General features: G+C 32.2%; 1 protein-coding gene across 2 annotated transcripts; it reads right to left on the bottom strand.

The window, feature by feature from the left end:
- Positions 1–2,783: 2,783 nt before the first annotated feature.
- Positions 2,784–16,766, bottom strand: LOC134262539 (uncharacterized). 2 transcript variants are annotated; one of them, XM_062744935.1, is made up of 6 exons: positions 16,379–16,524; positions 6,144–6,199; positions 5,485–5,712; positions 4,643–4,856; positions 4,392–4,509; positions 2,784–3,434 (listed from the first exon to the last, which is right to left on the bottom strand). In XM_062744935.1, exons 1-6 carry the CDS (start codon positions 16,423–16,425, stop codon positions 3,066–3,068), a joined length of 1,032 nt encoding a protein of 343 aa, XP_062600919.1. In that variant the 5' UTR covers positions 16,426–16,524; the 3' UTR covers positions 2,784–3,065. The 2 variants fall into 2 exon arrangements, with proteins under 2 accessions (XP_062600919.1, XP_062600920.1); XM_062744936.1 differs by lacking the exon at positions 16,379–16,524 and adding an exon at positions 16,589–16,766 and having other exon boundaries at positions 2,785–3,434.
- Positions 16,767–19,269: the final 2,503 nt, after the last annotated feature.

Below are 19,269 nucleotides of genomic sequence, written 5' to 3'. Positions count from 1 at the left end.
AATAGTCATTGCTTTGATATGGCTATAACTTTTGAATGAGAAGAGATTATGCTTTCATATTAGAAATTTGTATATTCTGTGACAAGGCCCTCTTTAATTCTCTGACCTTGACCTTAAATTTTGACCTACTTTTCAAAACCTTTAACCTTCGTCATAACTTTTGAATGAGAGGAAATAGAACTTCCATATCACACATGTATATTACTTCTGAGAAGATCTTTCTAAATATTATGATTTTTGACGCCGCAACCTTGCCCTTCAAGTTTGACCTACTTTTAAAAAATTAAACCTTACTTTGAATTGGACATAAGGTTTGTACGAGAAGAGAGAGACTTTCATGTTAAAATGTGTAATAGCTGTGACAAGACCTTCCTAAAATACTATGAGTTTAAAGTTCGTGACCTTGGACTTTAAAGTTTGACATACTTTTTAAAAAACTTTAACATTGTTCATGAAGTTTGAATGAGAAGAGATAGGACTTTTATATTTTAAAAATCTGTGTATTGGCTGTGACAAGACTTTTCTAAGTACACTATGAGTTTTGATCTTGTGACGACCTACTTTTCAAAATTGTTAATTTTTCCTTATACCCTTTGATTGAGAAGTCACATGATTTTTTTATATTTGACATGTGCATTACATGTACCTGTGACAAGATTATAGTTTCTTGATGTCATATGATAGGGGGTCCTTATTTGACACAATTTGTCATAAATAATGACATTTCACCCACAAAGACACCCAAAACGGAGGAGCAAATTTCCTTGAATGTGCTTGTTATATTTTCTTTCTTTCCACCTGAACACAGTAATACATAATAGTTGAGCGGCTTTAAGATGTCACTGCAGTTTATAGAGATTGTGAGAACAAGAAATTTTTAAACAATGATTTTGGGAAACATTGGTAGCTTTAGAGTATGCCAGGATGGTTTATCTACTCTTGACATTCTTATACAGGCTAGGTGGCATTTTGAATATGAAAAGAGAGAATAATTTAGTTGCTCTGCACTGTTAATTAACAGAGTTAATGTCCTGTAGGTAAGTTTTAAAATTTTATTTGTTCAGGTTTTATTTAAGGTACATCGATACTCTTATCAGAGGGATAACTCTTCATGAAATCTATGTCTAATATTCCTTTATAAATTTGTTATGTTGAAATGTCTTTTTCCCAATTTTGTCCTACAAGTCATTCTATAATTATCTGTATTTTACTATAAGCATATAAACATTTTCCTTTAGAAAATCATAAGGGTTAAGAAAAACATTTTATACGAGTGAGCAGAGAATTTATGATCCTTAAACATTTCAACATTCCATTTTTTAACGAGTTATCTATAATGAGTATGATAACTCATGGATCAATTTACTTTTTGAATTGTTTGCATTCAGCTCGACTTCAAGCGTAGCTTGACAAATTGATATTTCTTATCAACAGAGTTTTCCTCATTTTAATCCAAAAGAGTTTTTTTTAGACATGAAATAAATTTGATTGGACAAATCGTGAACTAGGCTACGTTAACACTGACCATCAAAAAAACCTTACGCATATGAACTATGTCGTTTGACTTAGGGCTGAAGTTTTCATACTCATAATACTGATGTTTATTTGTACAGAAAACACCTCCTTTTATTTTTTGTTGTTTAATTTATCATTTGTATTATCTCAAAAGCGATTAAGAGTTGGTACTATATTTTTACACGCAACTTTAATTTGGCGACTATGTGGTGGACTTCCTGTCTTGAACAGGCTGACATAAAACGGCAATTGCCCTTTTAGCGTACATCGCTGACTTTTACAGTCTACCGCTAAACGCCATACATATTTGACCACTAGAAAGGTTTTCTTTTCCATTATCAATTATGTACCTCCGTTCATGACAAAGGTTTTAATATCAAAGTAAACCTCCAACTGTAGCAGTCAGTGTTCTCGCAGAAGTCCAATATACACTATAAAAAAAGTTTTACTTAGTAATTTATATTTACTTAAATTTGTGTATGTAAGTAATAACATATTACTTTGTTTTTACTTACAGTTTACCACTAATTACTAGCTATTACTGAAATATTTTTAAATTGCTATATTTAATTGTTTTACTTAAAACAATAAATTATTTACTACATCAAGGAGGATTCAGAGCAGCTGCAGAACAAATTACTTAAATCTGGTAGTCTTATTACTATATATATATACTATAATGAAAAAAAAAATAAAGATATCAGAATTTTACTTTAATTTCTATATATAACTAATATTTTTTTGCCCCCGTAAACGAAGTTTCAGGGGTATATAGTTTTTGTCGTGTCCATCTGTCTGTCTCTCTGTCTGTCTGTTTCTCTGTTTGTCTGTTTCTCCGCAAAAACTTTAACCTTGCCCATAACTTTTGATTTAGCGGAGCTATGACTTGCATATTTCACATGGCCATTCTATATTACAGTGTTAGCCGCGATCATTGACAAAGACACCTGTCTTATAGTATACCTTGGGTAACTATCTTTGAGTATCGCTAAATTTGACCTTGACCTTGGAGTTTGACCCACTTTTACAAATTCCAAACTTTTTCTGTTTGTGCCATATCTTTTTAACAGTAAATACCAGGACATTAATACTTCACATATATACTCTTTGTTGAAAGACCTTTCATTGGATGCCAACAACCATGACCATTTGATCTTGACCTTGGAGATTTCAATCCTTGTGAAAAAAAAACTTTAACCTTAATAGATAGTTTTCGATAGGCCAGATTTTAGCAAGAGTTATTCCCCGTTGGTCGCTATATTGTTTATAGATCCTGATAAGCAGGTCGGGTCACAGTAAAGCTACATGTATTATCAATTAAAAAGGGAATGTTGACCTTTGTAATTGTAGAAGAAATAAAACATATTTTTATTATGATGGTAACATGGCAAGACGCATGTATTTGCACCAAAGATAGCATATCGTACTCTCTGTCTCTCTCTCTTTTGCTCTCTCGCTCGCTCCTAACATGCCTAAGAAAGATAATATCATACACATATAATATCAGTCAAAAGTAAAGAAATATAATTGTACTGATCACAAGGTTATCACTAAATCTTGGTATTTTCCCCATTTGTGACAGATCTGGTTACAAGTGAATTATCGTATGGTGTTTCTTCCTCAAACACTTCCGGTGTAGTCTCGTTTTCATCCGAATTTTCACTCGGAAAGATTGTAATGTAATTCGAAGTTTCGGGTTCGTCAGACAGACTGACAGCGTTGCCATTTTTGTTCATACTACCAGTTCCAGAATGAAAGTTGATTGGTTCACGCTGTGAGGATAACGTGTCACTATTATGCAAATTATTGTTCACATTCCCCATTTTGTGTGATCCGCCAATGGTGTCTCCAGCAGAGTCTCGATGTGGTAAGGACGGTGGCTTTACGGTAACCGAGTCACTATTATACGTTGGATGATTCTGAAGACAGAAAGCCAGTTTAAAATTAAACATGACATAAACAAGAGGCCCATGGGCCACAATAATCAGCTTAGTACCGTGGCAAGAAAAAAAAGAAGTTTAGTATTAAAAAGCTTAAATGCATGAGTGACCCCGACCTACTCCTTAAAGACAGAAGGGGTAAGGGGGGGGGGGGTACAATTTGAACAATTTAAATCTAAAATATCTGGGGATGCTGCCAAATAAAATGACCATCATGGCTTTCTTGTTCAAGATTTTTCCTATATATTCCTATGTTAAAATTTGATTGTCTATTGTTGCCCCACCGCTCCCCCAGCGGTCATATTTTGAACAAATCTGAATCTGCACAACCTGAGGATGCTTCCATATCAATATGACCACCCATGGCTTTGATCTTCTTGAGAATAAGATTTTCAAAGTAGTTTTCCCATATATTTAATATATACCGGTATACCCTTGATTGTCCATTGTAGACCGACCCTATCCCAATTGGTCACGATTTGTACAAACTTGAATCTACATCACCTGCAGATTCATACATATAAATGACCAATAATGACTTCAAAGAAGATTTTTTCCTATATATTACTAAGTAAAACTTTGATCATCTATTGTGGCCCCACCCTAACCCATTGGGTCATGTTTTTGATTTTAAACTACCTGAGGATGCTACCATATAAATACATGTATCACCAATCATGGCTTTACTGTTCATTAGAAGAAGATTTTTAAAGATAGGAGTAAATCCTTACTTCGCGGGTTCTTATATAACTGTGGGACGTGGGGACCGGTTCTTCGGATTTGGCCGTATAAACCGAAGTCACGTGTCGCAGTAGGTGCTGCCACGAAAAAGATCCCTCTGCTCAACGGCCGTCAGTGCAGAGCATAGATCAACATTTGCAAACGATATTCAATCGATCAGTCAATCAATCAATCAACATCAAATACATCACATACCATATTATCATCAATCACGTGATATGTTTCTTCATCCTCCGGGGTTGATTCAAAAGATGGCTCAGGCTGAAAATTATATTCCGGATTCTGAACGGATCGCTTCTTTGTCAGTTTTGATCTGTAAGTACAAAGTATTTACCCAATGTGCCAATTTTGTCAGACTTCAAGCGACATTTACCTGAAATATTCTATAATCACAAAAAATGGCACAGCATCGTCTTCATGCAATAAAAGAAAATGTTAAATCTTACTTCGTTTTTGCTCGATGGCGATGAAACAATACGGCAATTAAGATGGCGACAACAACAACGAACAATCCGCCGAATAGTCCGCCCAAAATGATCCCGACCTCGTTTCCGTCCGGCCCAGCTGTCCCCGGCTTCGTCACGGGATTTGATGTCGTTGTGGTTATGATGCTTAATGTGTAATTTGAACATCTTTGAGCAAGAATATCTTTCTGAGTACCTAATGGTTTACAAAAATTGTCCATAAGAAAAATCGCACAATAATTTTATGCTGACTGTATTTTTCCCTTATTGCATACATTGCCCAATATTGATTTCTAAATCAAAATAAAATTTACATGTGATGTATGCTATTTTTTTTGATGTCATAAACTATACAAATAGAACCACTTCCAGGTAAGCTTGGACTTTCAGTTAGGCGTGGCATTCTCAGCGCTACGTAATAAGCGTCTGTCAGATGGCGAATAGATTCACATTCGTTAAGAAATTAATAACATCAGAAATTTTAAATTGTTGTTGACAACGATGAGACGACTTTAGGTCCATCTCTTTGCCGGTCGAGACAATGTTATTGATTATTCGATAAACTATAGTTGGCATTTCTATCCCATGCATATTTCAACAGTGAAGGAAAGCTAATTTTGTAACGTCGAGATTGCCACGCCTTACTGAAAGTCCAAGCTAAACTGGGAATTGTCCTATATGAAATAAATACTGGTATACAGTAGAAATTGAAGCAAGTTAAAAAAAAAACGAATACAAACTATTTACATAGATCACACGTTTTTAAATTTTGAACGTTTAATTTTTAGTTAATTAAAGATGTAGGTACAAATTCGATCAAATACCGTTCAGTCCACATCTGTCCCAGGGTTCATTTCGCGGACACTGCGTTCTCAACACATCCAGTTCTTTCATACAGTTCTTGCTCTCGTGGTTGTACGCAGTACCGGGCGCGCACTTCCGCTCTACGACGCCATTTCCATGACCTCTGCACTCATAATACTGGAAACAGGAGCAGGGATCAATGAGTTGTGTCCCCGCAGAGCAGTTCCAAAAGACCGGAACACACGATTCTGTCATAATAATTGAACATATTTTTTAAAAATAATTTGTAGAACAAGTATATTAATTCACCGTTTCGGAATATCAACATATTCCCCCCTTCTTTAAATTACATAAATTAATATTATATATATATATATATATATATATATATATATATATATATATATATATATATATATATATATATATATATATATATATATATATATATATATATATATATTAATTATATGTGTAAAGACTTTTTTCTATTAAAATTTTATATTAATATCATATCCAAACAAACATTTAAAAAACTTAGTAAAATGTTTAACATGGAACATGGGATATATTTTTTAATCTATTGTTATCGCATTTCCTTTTACTTTCTCATAAATATTAATATTAATTAAAAAAATGAATAATCATTAGTTAATTAAAAAAATGTATATATACATACCTGTAATGTACAAGTCCGGGTTGGACATCTCTTTTTCTACTGTTTTTCGGACCCTCCTGTGATAAAAAAAGAAATTCCGTTAGTGAGACCTCAAATAAGGGCGTGTTCACCCAAAAAAACATTTCGCCTACCCTTATCTGTTTACATTTCAAATTATTAATATTATCAGTAAGCCGGGCAGATCAGGCGACGAAGAAAACTTTTGACGTTGCATTCTTCGCCTCGATCGCGACTGACCAGCGACAAAGATATGCACAATTATCCCTGTACACATCGTAACTGTGTTCCCGTGTTAAGACGGGGAGATAGAAAACAAATGTTTTAATGATGTGCAATATTTTCACAGTTGCACTTGTTTACGAAGAAATGCATCTGCCAAAGAGACTGTAGTATACGTGTAGAAATCAAAAGTGAGAAATGCTTCATAGTTTCAAGTACCGTCAGTTGGGTTTGATTGACGTGTCTATGGAATCGGACGTAAAATAATATATAATTAATCATTTTTCATAGAAATGAAACCCAATTGAGGATACTTGAAAAGTTATGAAAATATATATCTCATCTTTGAAATTCAATAGACAACAATATTATTCTTAAATATTATACATATTCAAAAAAAAAAGTGCAATTATAGTTGATGAATAAATAAAGATAAATTATTTTTTTCACAGAGAGAACATGATACAGTCTGTTAATAAAAACGGTACTGACAAGTCCGAGTCCAAACCTATCCCTAAAAAACTTGACCTTTAATAGGCTTTATTGTGACCTTGGAGATTAAAATAAATGGATAATAAATGACCCCTATCCTCAGGCCATTAAACCGTCTTTCGTCAACAATGCTCTCTCTGCGTGCTTTCCCTGTCAAATTCTCCATATCAAAATGATAAAAAGCACCTCTTTTATTTGTTCATAATCCACCGAATATTACAATGTCTAGTAGAGAGAAGAATGTACCCACTTAGCAATGAATTTATCTGTTTATTCTACGACGTTCCCCATTACGATTCAAGTGTTGTCGTGTAATTGTCAACTCAATAATTTAAATACATTCTAAAGCTTTGAAATCATTTTTAGCCGTAAACTTAATCACCTAGGATACGGGACACTGTCTTTTCACCTTATTCACACACATGTACATACTTATTTACCGAAAAATTCAAAGGCGGATATATATCCGTTAAAAACGTTATTCTTCATAGATCTATTTTACTTGACGCGACACAATAGTGCCCTCTGCCGGAAATGACGTCATAGCGTAGGCAAAACATTGCTGATGGGTTTTTCATCTCTATCGAAAGTTTTTCAACAAGTTGTAAAATTTTGCGCAAACTTTCAACCTTCATTCAGCCTGCTTTTTATAACGCAGATTTGATTGGGTGAAGGGTTCCTGTTTGTCCGTTTGATATTTGTCTTCAAATAACATACGGCTTTTTACTTTGGAATTTAAATTGCATGATGTGATGTCGAGCAAAAACAAAACTTGGGAGCGAGAGTACTTTTTTCTGTTTAAAAATTGCATAAAAGACAAAACATCTTGCAAACCTATTGATCTTTGAAAAAGGAATGCATATACCAAAAAAAATAAAACTATGAACTTGCATGGTGTGCATGGAATGACTCATGCAGTTCTTTATTTTGATATACTTAAGGTAGGATTCTTCTCTGGTTTCTGACTAGATGAAACATTCAAATTATATTTGCTTATATGTCTTATATATTGAGGTGTAAGGAATTTAAAAGACCATATTTTTCTTTCCTCATCACAATTGTACAACTTTGAATAGAAATGATAAACTGCGTTTGAAAACTAACAGGGAGGAATGCATATATTTTTGGCGGAATGGTGGCGTATGAAAATATCTTCTTTTCTGCCTCTCAAAATTATAATAGAACAATGAATTTAGTTATAATTTTTACACAATCGAAGACTTGGGGAAAATTTTCAAATGTAAGTTAAATTAATTATGAGGGACTAAACTTTCAAAATATATTAAATAAATATGATTTTTCAAACAAATTAGAGCTTTGTTACATGCAGCTTTTAAACGCTTCCTTTCAAAGTGCAGATTTAAGCCAAAAATCCATAAAAAGTATTTTTTCTCTCTTAGTAAACGATCAAAACTTTTTGTTTTTGTATCATTTTGTACATTTATAAGGCCACTTTATTATATGTGAAAATAAGAAAAAGTTAAATATAGGAAGCATATGAAAATAACTAATATATCCTAAAAAATAAGAAAAACAGAGAAAATTCGGATTAGCCAATATCCAGTTAAGTTAAATTATTTATGTAAATTTGGTAATATCATGCCATAGACCTGCTATAGTAATATGTTGTTATGCAAAAAGAACAATCTTTAAATTTTTGAAATAGAAGTAGGTATCACATGATTGGCAACAGTATTTTTTTATTCTGAATGTCAAAGAAAAACATAATGACCTTGACCTGACCTTGCCTCTAATACAAAACGGTCAAATTTAATTTAACTGATACTATCACTTACTGATATTGTCTTCTTGATTCTGTGAAAATTTCATTAATTTTTAAATATTAGAAATATGAGAAGAATCCTACCTTAAGCTCAAACCAAACTGGCTCAGTTCTTAAGGTCAAGATCTAGTAAATGAAAGATGCTTATAAATATGTCAAACTTAAGGCATTTTAAGTTCCTTTAATTGATGATATTTTATAACTTAAGCATGGCCAAAAAGATGTTCGGGGCATAATTTGTAGGTAAACAAGATGACAATTCATATCTTAAACTGAAATTTCTGATGAAAATTTAAGAAAACCAGTCATGAATATGACAGTTTTTTTTTCCATATCGGACCAAGAAAATGCATCTAGATTGCATACAATCAGAAAACGGTAATACCTGGCTGTATGTTCTTTGATATAATGTCTTATTATATGATTGAACGATTTCCATCTCTCTGATTGGCTGAGATCCAACTATGTTAGAAAAATACTACGTTGTATTGACCTGCACGTGACGTTCCAGGTCAATACAAGGATTTATTTCCTCTACATTGATCTAAAAATAGATTGGGAAATTCCAAATTGATACAATTGTTTTGGAAAGCAATTTAAACGACAATGATTTTTTTATGTGAACAAATCATAAGCGAATATATATTTTAGGGTTAGGGTGATAAAAGGACCCCCCTCCAACACTTTTACTGGACAATCTTTTTTTTACTTTTTGGCAATCAGTTTGCCCTGATAATACTCCTTCCTTTCAAAATCTATCCTATAAAAAAAAGACTGACATTATATATTTCTTTCATGGCAACTAGAATTGATTTGAAAAAAGCATTTCAAATTGATACGACTGGTAAGGTTTATTCACATTTTAATTCTGCTTCTCTCTTGTATTTGGCTAGGACTTAATAAAATGCAAACAAGTAATGAGCTGTATCATTTTATCAGTGAATCATATAATAAAATAGTTATTGCTGTATTTTTCGGTCAATACAATGATTTAGCCATCTTCGAAGTACAATATTCACCCCGCCCTTCGGGCTCGTTGAATATTGTACTCCTCAGATGGCTAAATCATTGTATTGACCTCAAAAAACAGAAATAATTCTATAAAATTTAACAAAGGTATCGGGACTACTTTCCATGTGTTTTCAAATTGAATACCATGAAAATACCTATTTTCAACATACAATGTAATTCTAGTGCAGCCGTAACTTTTAAAGTAGGGGGAAAAGAAAGTTGAAAGTTTAAGGCATACACTAGATGCTGAACTTTAAAGCAGAAATTTAAAGGAAGGATTACATTAACAAAAGTTGATATACGAGTATGTATGATTATTTTGTAACAGTGGAGACTATAGTTTATAAGGGGTACATGTAGACCTTCCCTCTTTTTCTAACTCTTTCTCCCTTTAAATCAAATCAAAATCAAATGAATAGTATTTTGAGAGTAGATTATATTTAAATTTTCAACATTTATCATACATTTGTATGATAGTACATTTCGAACAATATTGGAATACATGTATAACAGTTACTGTAAAGAGGGAACATATGGCTTTTCCTTACTAAGTCTTGTGCTGTTAACTTCCTATTTCAATTTCATCAATTTTCAGACATGAACTTCACATAGGATGACTCGTATAAATTCTATTTCTGAACATCATTTAATCCGAATAAAGGAATATTTTTATTATTAAGACCATTTATATTTTATTAGCATGTTATCAATTTTTCAATGCAACAGTTACAATGTAGTTACATAAAAGACAAATATTTCCCTTTCTAATTTTCTCAATGTGACAACTCTTTGAAAGTTAGCAGAGTTTATTTCTTGATAATTCTACCGGAATGTAAATTAGGCAGGTCAATAGGTCAGGAGCTAAAGAGTCCTTATATGCATGCAAATCTCGTGCGCATCTGTCTCTGAGTCTGACGCTAAGGAGGCCAAATATGCATGAAAATCTCGTGCGGCTGCTGTTGTGTTTGACATCAGTGGGCGAGGACTATTTGAAATTGGGATAGGAATCCTCGTGTAATTTAAATCTATGCCTGCATTTTTTCTAAATCTACAATTTTATTTCATAATGAAATGGAAATATAGGGAATCACTATCTAGATAGTATAGTATGCCAGGGCATCAACAATAGTGGGAAACATGGAATAATTTGCATAACGGGTGAAGCATAACGGCATAAGTTCTGTAAATTTAATAATATTCGTTATGCAAAATAATAATTACCTACCTATAGGTATTTTTTCCCACTTTGCATTGTTAATGAAATTCATCAGCTCTTTGCTACAAAGTGTACATCTTTCAGAAAGTGGTATACTATTTCTACTAACTAGACAGTGATTCCTTAAACATATGAAATAATTGAAAATTAATTGAAGCTTCACGTTGACTAGACGTAATTTTGTATGTTAAAATTTAGTTGTTAAACTGTACATGTAACTGGCACTCACTCATAAATGCATATACATAAAATCTATAATTTCACAAAATTTAAAATTTCAGCAGTACTTGATGAAAATTGCATTTTATTCTAAATTTTAAGAAAAATCCTGTGATTTCCCTAATGCATATTGTACATTGATCTGCTTCAATAAAAACATCACACTTTGTAAAAAAAAAAAATAATACACTGTAACAATAAACTTGTCACAAGGAAGTTTATTCAAACTGCCACGTATTTTTAAAACATTTTGTTACATCCAAGGTCTTAAAAGTGTATAAATAAAACATATCTTTTACAGCTACATGTTTATTATTGTACACTGAAATTCCAAAATTAGTTAAACATTATCCAGAAAAACCTTAGGTATTTCAACCTTCCTGTGCATGACAAAAAAAAAACCTATGATTTGTTTGTTTGTTTGTTTTTTTGTTTGTTTGTTTGTTTGTTTTTTTTTTTTTTTTGTTTTTTTTTTTTTTTTTTTTTTTTTTTGAAAAAGGTTTATCTGTAAATTCATGCTCATTATAAATCTTGCTATTCAATAGGTGTAATGAAAACAATTGTTAAGTAAATTTGAAAAAAAAATATATTTAAAAATTATTTTTTCTCTATAAATTATTAATTATTCAATCGTAACAATGTTGTCAAGGGCAATAGCTCTTTTTGTAATAAGGGATTTTCTTTATTATGAATTTTAATTACATGTAACACGCTTTCCCTGATACAATTCTAGTACTTTTAAAAGTCGCAATTACTTTGGAACTTTTAGCATCAGAATTATGTATTTTAACCAGATTTTACCTAATTTTTATAGTTATATTCATTAAAATTGATTAATTTATAATGTAACGCTGAAATTCACTTTAGTTTAGTATTATTTTACTTCTTGAAAAAAAGGAAACATATATTTTTTTTGTTATCATAATAAGTCAATTCTAATATATGTATTAATTTTTGTTCAACTTTGAACCTAAAAAATTATACACGTGAGGATGGTAATACCTTATCCATTCGCTTTAGTACAAATAAATAAAATAAAGACAATTAAGGTTTTTTGAGCTGCCCAAGATAGGTATGGGGTTATCTCCCCTACTGCATCACATTTTTCACGACGTACTACATTTACTTACGAGTATGTATGTATACATATACGAGCCAGTAACGTAGTTAAGCCCTATATGCACAGATAAAAATAGCATAAATATTATACACTTTTACTTATGTTTTGAAGGGCTAGGTTCTGGGTGGTGGCTTTTAGAATTGATTGATACTTGATATATCTTTATTTCGGCGTGTTTTCTTTGTCCATAAAATATAATATTTGATCATATCAAATATACATGCATATTTATTTACTATTTACACACAAACACATTAATATTACCAGTTCTTCACATCTTTTTGCATAATGATGTACTTTTACAGCAAAAACAGATATGATTAGCATACAATAAGACTAAATTCTTTGTGCATGATATTCAGACAATCCCCTGATTTACAGAAAAAGAATTTAGATTTCTAAATAAAAAGAAAATACAACCAAACAAAGAATTATCCTTTCGTCGCTAAGATCCCAAGCACTGACAGTTTTGGAACACGAATTTTGTGTTGCTATGAAGGGACATACTTTTTTATCAAAAAATTCTGCCGTATCATGCAACATCTCATGAATGTTTTCGACACGTGGTATTGTAAATTGAGCAGTAAAGAATCTCTCTGAATAATACCCCTATTTATCTCCCCTTCTGTTGACCCCCTACACGCAGTAATGGCTGCCTGGCTAGTAACGAGTTGCTGGATGGGATATGCCGAGTACATTGCACTTGTCCGTGTCGTGTTAGACCATTATTTAGAACCTATTGGTTTTTGAAATTCTTCGAAAAGAAAATTGCTTTAATCGCATCAAATGTAATCGAAGCTTTCAAAGACGATATTCTAATCTTAGATAAATGTCCTTTCTATGTTTTACAATTGAACAAATCTTTTTTTCTTTTTTTACAATGGCTGAAATAGATCAAAATCAAAATCCCATATCTTTCCTGATTCAATTAAAAAAAAAACACTGGCGCACGTAGATTTACTTTGCGTGGATACATGTATATAAATAATTGTACAGTTCTGTACCAGATACATACGGATGCAGTATACACGACATGTAGTGTAAACAGTGTAATTAAATAGTATCTTGAAAGTGGATATTTCGCCCACGATTAATATTTTATATTTATATAAGAAAAAAAAAACTTCCTTTTCTAAAATTTACAAAAAATATATTGTCAGTATCAAACTAAGTGCGACAATTTTAATCTGATATGGAAATTCAATTACTTATAACAAAAAAAGAAAAAGAAAAAAATAAATTACATATACGAGGGTTGATCCAAAAGTTCGTGGAATTTCTTCATATTTTATTTATATTAAAGTGGAATTGATTGAAAATTACAAATAAAAATATAGACACTTGAGGAATATTTTAAATTGAAAAACATTTTGAATATCTTTGATAGTAACTCTATGGCAGTTGCCATAGAAACGGTTGTTTGGAAATGCGGGGGAGACACTAACGCTTTCATTATCATTTTCATTCTAAATACGTGGAATGAGAATTAAACTGCCCAATGTGGAAAATAAAACAAAAATTATGTCATTATTACAATTGCCTGATCTTTTATAAACCTCTGTGTGAGAGTTTTACTGATTTTACTCTCTCTGAAATGGATATTTTGTTTATAAGTTGATGATTTATTGTTCATCTTCAAGATGTAAGGCGACGTCAAATTTCGGTCAAGTCATAAGTTTTGTGAAAATCCCGGGATGACTCTATCTTGAACGAGTATGTTATTGACAAAGGCTTGGGGAAATGCATTTAATTACTGGTTTCCCAGTGGCATAAGAAATTTAAGAAAAACAGAACTTCCATGGATGTTAATTAAAGGTGTGGTCGCTTTTTGGAAGCTCTGTTTTAAGTGTGTATCCCCTTAGACAAATTTCAAGCGTTTATGGACGTTGTTGGCCGTTGTACTGTTCTTGACATCGCTTCTGAAATTGGAACATCATAAGGTAAGATGGGTAGTATTTTGAAATATTAAAAAAATGAAAAGTTGGTGCAAGAGGATATCCAGGCTTTTCTAGAGAAAAGAAATAGAAAAGACCGGCATTTTGTAGGATTACTTGCTAGAATTGGACATTGGGATGAGATGCTCTATAACGTGACGTGACATATCTAACTTGACGTAACGTCGAAGTCTCCCCCGGGTTTCACAACTATCCATTTTCAAAAAAAAACTCGTGTGACCGTAAGGTAATTGGAAACTGATGAAATTTTCCAATATTGTAACATTATGACTCTATATTATGAATATGCCTGTTGCTTGTTTTCATCAAATCAAGATAAAATTTTAAAAAAATTCCACGAACTTTTGCATATATAGACAAGATGAGTTTGTGAAGCACTGATGCCCCTGTATGGAAACTTATGGCGAGAGTTGAGTTTTCTCAAATGCATGTCAAACTCAAAAAGTCAAAGTCAAACTTGTTGGTTCAAAAATAAGGTTTGTCACAAGGCATTCACATGTATAATATGAAATGCCCTACCTCTAAATGTTTAATAGTTATGGCCAAGATTAAGTCATTAAAAAAGTATATCAAACTCTAAGCTCAAGATCAAAGGTCTAAAATATTTATACTGGGGTACCTATACTGAAAGGTCTTGTCACAATGACATATATTTTTAAAATACATGTGTGAAGTATGAAAACCCTTACACCAACTGTTCAAAAGTTATGATCAAGGTTTAAGTGTGATAATTTTTGTAAAAGTGGGTCAAACTCCAATGTCAAGGTCAAGAGGTCAAATTTGGTTGTACATTTACCCAAAGAAAGGTTTCACAAACCCATCTTGTTTTTCTTGGATACATTTCTGAATCATAGTTTTTTTTCAGTGAAGCATTACATAGACTTGTTTCCGATTGAAGGAGAAATATCTATGTTAATCTAGGTACTTGTGATTGGTATGTAAGGAAAACAAGAAACTTGAAATGATATAGACTTCAGGATTTATGTCTCGAAGTTAAATTGATTTTCCTGCAAACAGTTCACTTGAGTCTGTGCAAAAATATACACGACTCTGGCACAGGTACACATGTAAGTTTCTTAAGGAAAAAGACGTATCAAGAATATTTTCATTATGTATCACCATATACAAATATTTCTATATATCAGGTGTTTTAAAGAAACAAATACACTGAAATTCTACAATTGCTCAAAGATGCACGTAAAAGTTATCGAAAGTTCTAGTTTAATTTGGTTCCTCAAAGAGAGAGAGAGAGAGAGAGAGAGAGAGAGAGAGAGAGAGAGAAGATAGACAGACAGACAGACAGCTACACTTCACAGACAGCTAGATAGACAGAGTACAATATTTGTCGTAGATTTTTTAAATATAAAAATGATTATATTTAAAAAGATCCAGGGGTTCACATTTAAAAGGCGTATTTCCTCCTTTTCTGTGTATTAAGACTCTATTTCATCCCAGCTGAAATTAAATAATACTATTTTCAAGTGATACTGAGTGCTAATCATTGTAAATTGTATCATTGTTTGATTGTAAGTAATCATCTTGAAATATCATCCAGTTAAATAAATCCTATCCCTGAGAGGGCACAGTGTACACAGACTTAAAAAACAGACACGTTTCGTGCAATAGTAATGTAATTCATTATCATATTATAAATTCTCGTTATGTTAATTGTTAGAATAAGCTATTAAGACATTCACCTTTATTTATAATTCACAATGTTGTAAAAAATTGAAAATGATTATGATAAAGCTGAATTGTGCATAGAGAGCGATCCTTCATGTCACGCTTGCGTAATCAAAAAAATCAGACGAGAAATCAGACGGATCTAGAGTATCTAATTCTGAAAAAAAAACTTCCTCAATTTTCAAACTGTAAAATATTCAGATCTAAAAGATTTTACATTAGAAAGAAAACTAAAACTTTCAAAGAATATGCGTATTACCTCAAAATTCTTTAAATATTTTCTTAAAATAACTTTTCAAAATATGTATATTGCCTTAAAATGCTTTGGTTTAAAAAAATAGCTTTCAGGTAAACGGAATTTACATAATTCTAAAATATATACGTATACATATAATTAGGACAAGGTTCATATGCCCTTCAACTTTACTACCTATATGTACATGTACAATGTACTACAATGTATAAGCTACTACAAGTGCACATGGCCATTTTTACTTTTATGGAAAAAACGTCTTTCAGATTATCAAAAAATGTTACCTGGCCAATTTAATGTGGCGGGGGTGAATAAATGATCCATTCTTCATCTACTTTTTAAACAAACGGATACACACACACAAAAAGGTGAAAATCTATCCCCCCATCTCAAGCGGAACCAAAATGGCTTCTGAGGGATGTCAACACAGAATATACCCCAAGCAGATAACAGGGCATCCGAAACACCTGTGTTGCCATCTACCTGTAACTTACCTGTCGAAGGTAGATAAAAATCCACTTATCCTTTCTATCTCTCCCCCTTCTCTTTCTCCTTATTCTAATCCTCGGTCGTTTTATTATCGTCTGCTACCTAAGCGATTTCAAGTAGATTCGCAGTACTACAAGACGGAAAAAAGAATGACTGCGATAACTTTTTTTAAGGGAAGAAAAGTGCAGTCACGATCGAACAAAGGCAAACCTGTCTATAGCTTTGACGTTATTTGCATGAATCTTAATATAAACTTTGACCTCGAAAAACACGACGAATTGACATTTTTTTAAAAAAACTTCCGATGAATAATTAGTTGGTATTGTTTTTTCTTTTCACATGATTTCCGTGGGTGCTTCTTCATCCGATTCGAGATTTTTTTTTAATGCGCTTAGTTTTAAAGCAACGTGACATGCACTTTTAAAAAGAATTTCTATAGGAAAAAGTTTTAATGTATTAAGTTTAACAGTTGGCAAAAAAATTATAATGAAGGAAGTTTAACAGTTGGCATCGTAAATAAATGCTTTGTAAAACATTCATATTTGTTTCTCTCAACCAATCAGATGATTTTAGCAGAAAGTTGATTTAGTATCCCATTTTAAGCATTCGCAACTGAAATGCCGAGTGAGGTGGACCTGCAGGTAATTATTTACTATTATTTTAAAAATAATTATTTGAGGGATGCATTATATAATTTGTTTTCCAAAAAATTAATTTAGATTTGTTATAATATTTCACATTTTATTTTAATTTAAGTATTTGAAAACATTTTTATATATATTTTTGAAACAAAAATGCTTCGGCTTATCCTCTAACCTGTAATCATATACAAAATTGAAATAAACAGAATTGTTTTTAATAAAATGTGTGTGTGTGAGTAGAGTATATACATAATCTTTTTAATTTATCAACAAGTAACGTGTGTGTGTGTGTGGATTTTCATGGGTTTTTTTAGGGGGGGGTCAAGGTAGTCCTTTTTGATCTGCCCCACTCCCTCTTTTCTAAATTTTTTGAATCCGACACTCATGTAAAAATTTTATTCCACCTAAATTTTGAGTAATTACTAACAGTGCTATCATGCAAATTGAACGATGTGTCTGAATATGTTTTCCGTCATCGCTAAAAATAAACCGTACTGTATCGTTGATATTTTGCAGATACTTTTTTCATTTGCATACCAATTTTTTTTACAGTATGCTTGACTTCAAAGGAAAACTCGCCGGGTCATGTCACAAAGGCTTTGTAAAATTATTTTGCTTGTAAATCTTACAGCGTATTCGACTTTATAAAGCATTATTATAACATTTCACATTATATTTGATTAAATAATTGAAGATAGGTTTCAAAAGCAACAAGCAAATTCAAGGAATTGTGGTCCCCCGCTTTCGATGTCTTTTTAAGTGATATGTCATTTTTTCTGACATATTTTGCCTAATATGAAAATCCTATCACATGTTATTTATTTAAAATTTAAATCCAAATATTTTTGTTGAACAATTGAAGGGTTTCATTCAAAAGTTATGGCCAAAGTTAAAGTTTTTTTTATACCAAGGTCAAAAGGTCAAGGTTGTGTAGGTCTTTTCACAAAAATATATAAGTTCAACAAAAGTTATGGCCATATATATAATGATTTAGCCTCCGCATTAGATTATTGTGCAGGTCAAAGGAAAAAAAGTCTTACTCAAAGGTCAAGGTCAAAGGGTCAAAGTTCATGGTATCTAATGAAAGGTCTTCTTACAAGGATTACATATGTGAAATATGAAAACCCTAGTTCTTACCGTTCAAAAGTTATGGTCAAGGTTAAAGTTTTTTATAAGTACGTCTCCATGGTCAAGGTCGAGGTTGGTATCCAATGAAAAGGTCGCTATATATTTGAAATATGGTCTCAGATATGACTAAAAGTTAAAGACTTTTAAACTTCAAAGTGAAATACACTTGTGAAATATGCGCTTGGCGAAGGATCAGCTGCTAAACCAAAGCGGGGGACAATAAAAAGTGTGTGTGCGTGAGAGGGTGTGTGTGTGTGTGTGTAGTGGGGGGGGGGGGGTAGAGGAGCAGGGTCCCGAGTATGATGAACAATACTTTTTGTAAAGGAAGACAGTCATAATAAAATATTATGTATATGCATTGAACAATCGGGGTCGGAAAAGGAGTAGGGTGAGCTACTTTTTGTAAAGGAAGACAGTCATAATAAAATATTATGTATATGCATTGAACAATCGGGCGTATAGCCTATAGGTCTAAACCCCCCCCCCCTTCTCTCCAGACCCGATTCTTCGTAGGAAGGAAGGGTAAATGGTTGTGTTAAAATAAATTGTATTGAATGAAGACCTTCTTGCTTATCATACATGTAAACCTGCACTTCCAGGGGGGTCCTTCTCCTTAGTCCAAAATATCTGGTGTTTTCCAGGTTTTTTTTTCACAATTTCGATATTTAACGTCAGGAAAACGCGGATCAACGCTTGTTGCAGACGGCGAAATTTCCTGTTTTTTCAACGGTGCTGGTTCTGACGTTTACGTGGCACATCAAATATCAAAATCGTTTTAAATGAAAGGAAAACGTCAAATATATCGTACTAGTCTCTCCTATGTGGACTTTACTTAATAAATGTTTATGTTCATCTAAATGAATAAAACATCTTTCAATCGTCACATTCATGTAGTATATAGAGTTTACTTTTTATAT

Source organism: Saccostrea cucullata, unplaced genomic scaffold, assembly GCF_032062105.1.
Source record: "Saccostrea cucullata isolate Sc308-1 unplaced genomic scaffold, CSIRO_AGI_Scuc_v1 ctg1427, whole genome shotgun sequence".
NCBI classification, from domain to species: Eukaryota; Metazoa; Mollusca; class Bivalvia; order Ostreida; family Ostreidae; genus Saccostrea; species Saccostrea cuccullata.
The sequence above is the reverse complement of the archived record's forward strand: the minus strand, read 5'-3'. Positions and strand labels throughout refer to the sequence as shown.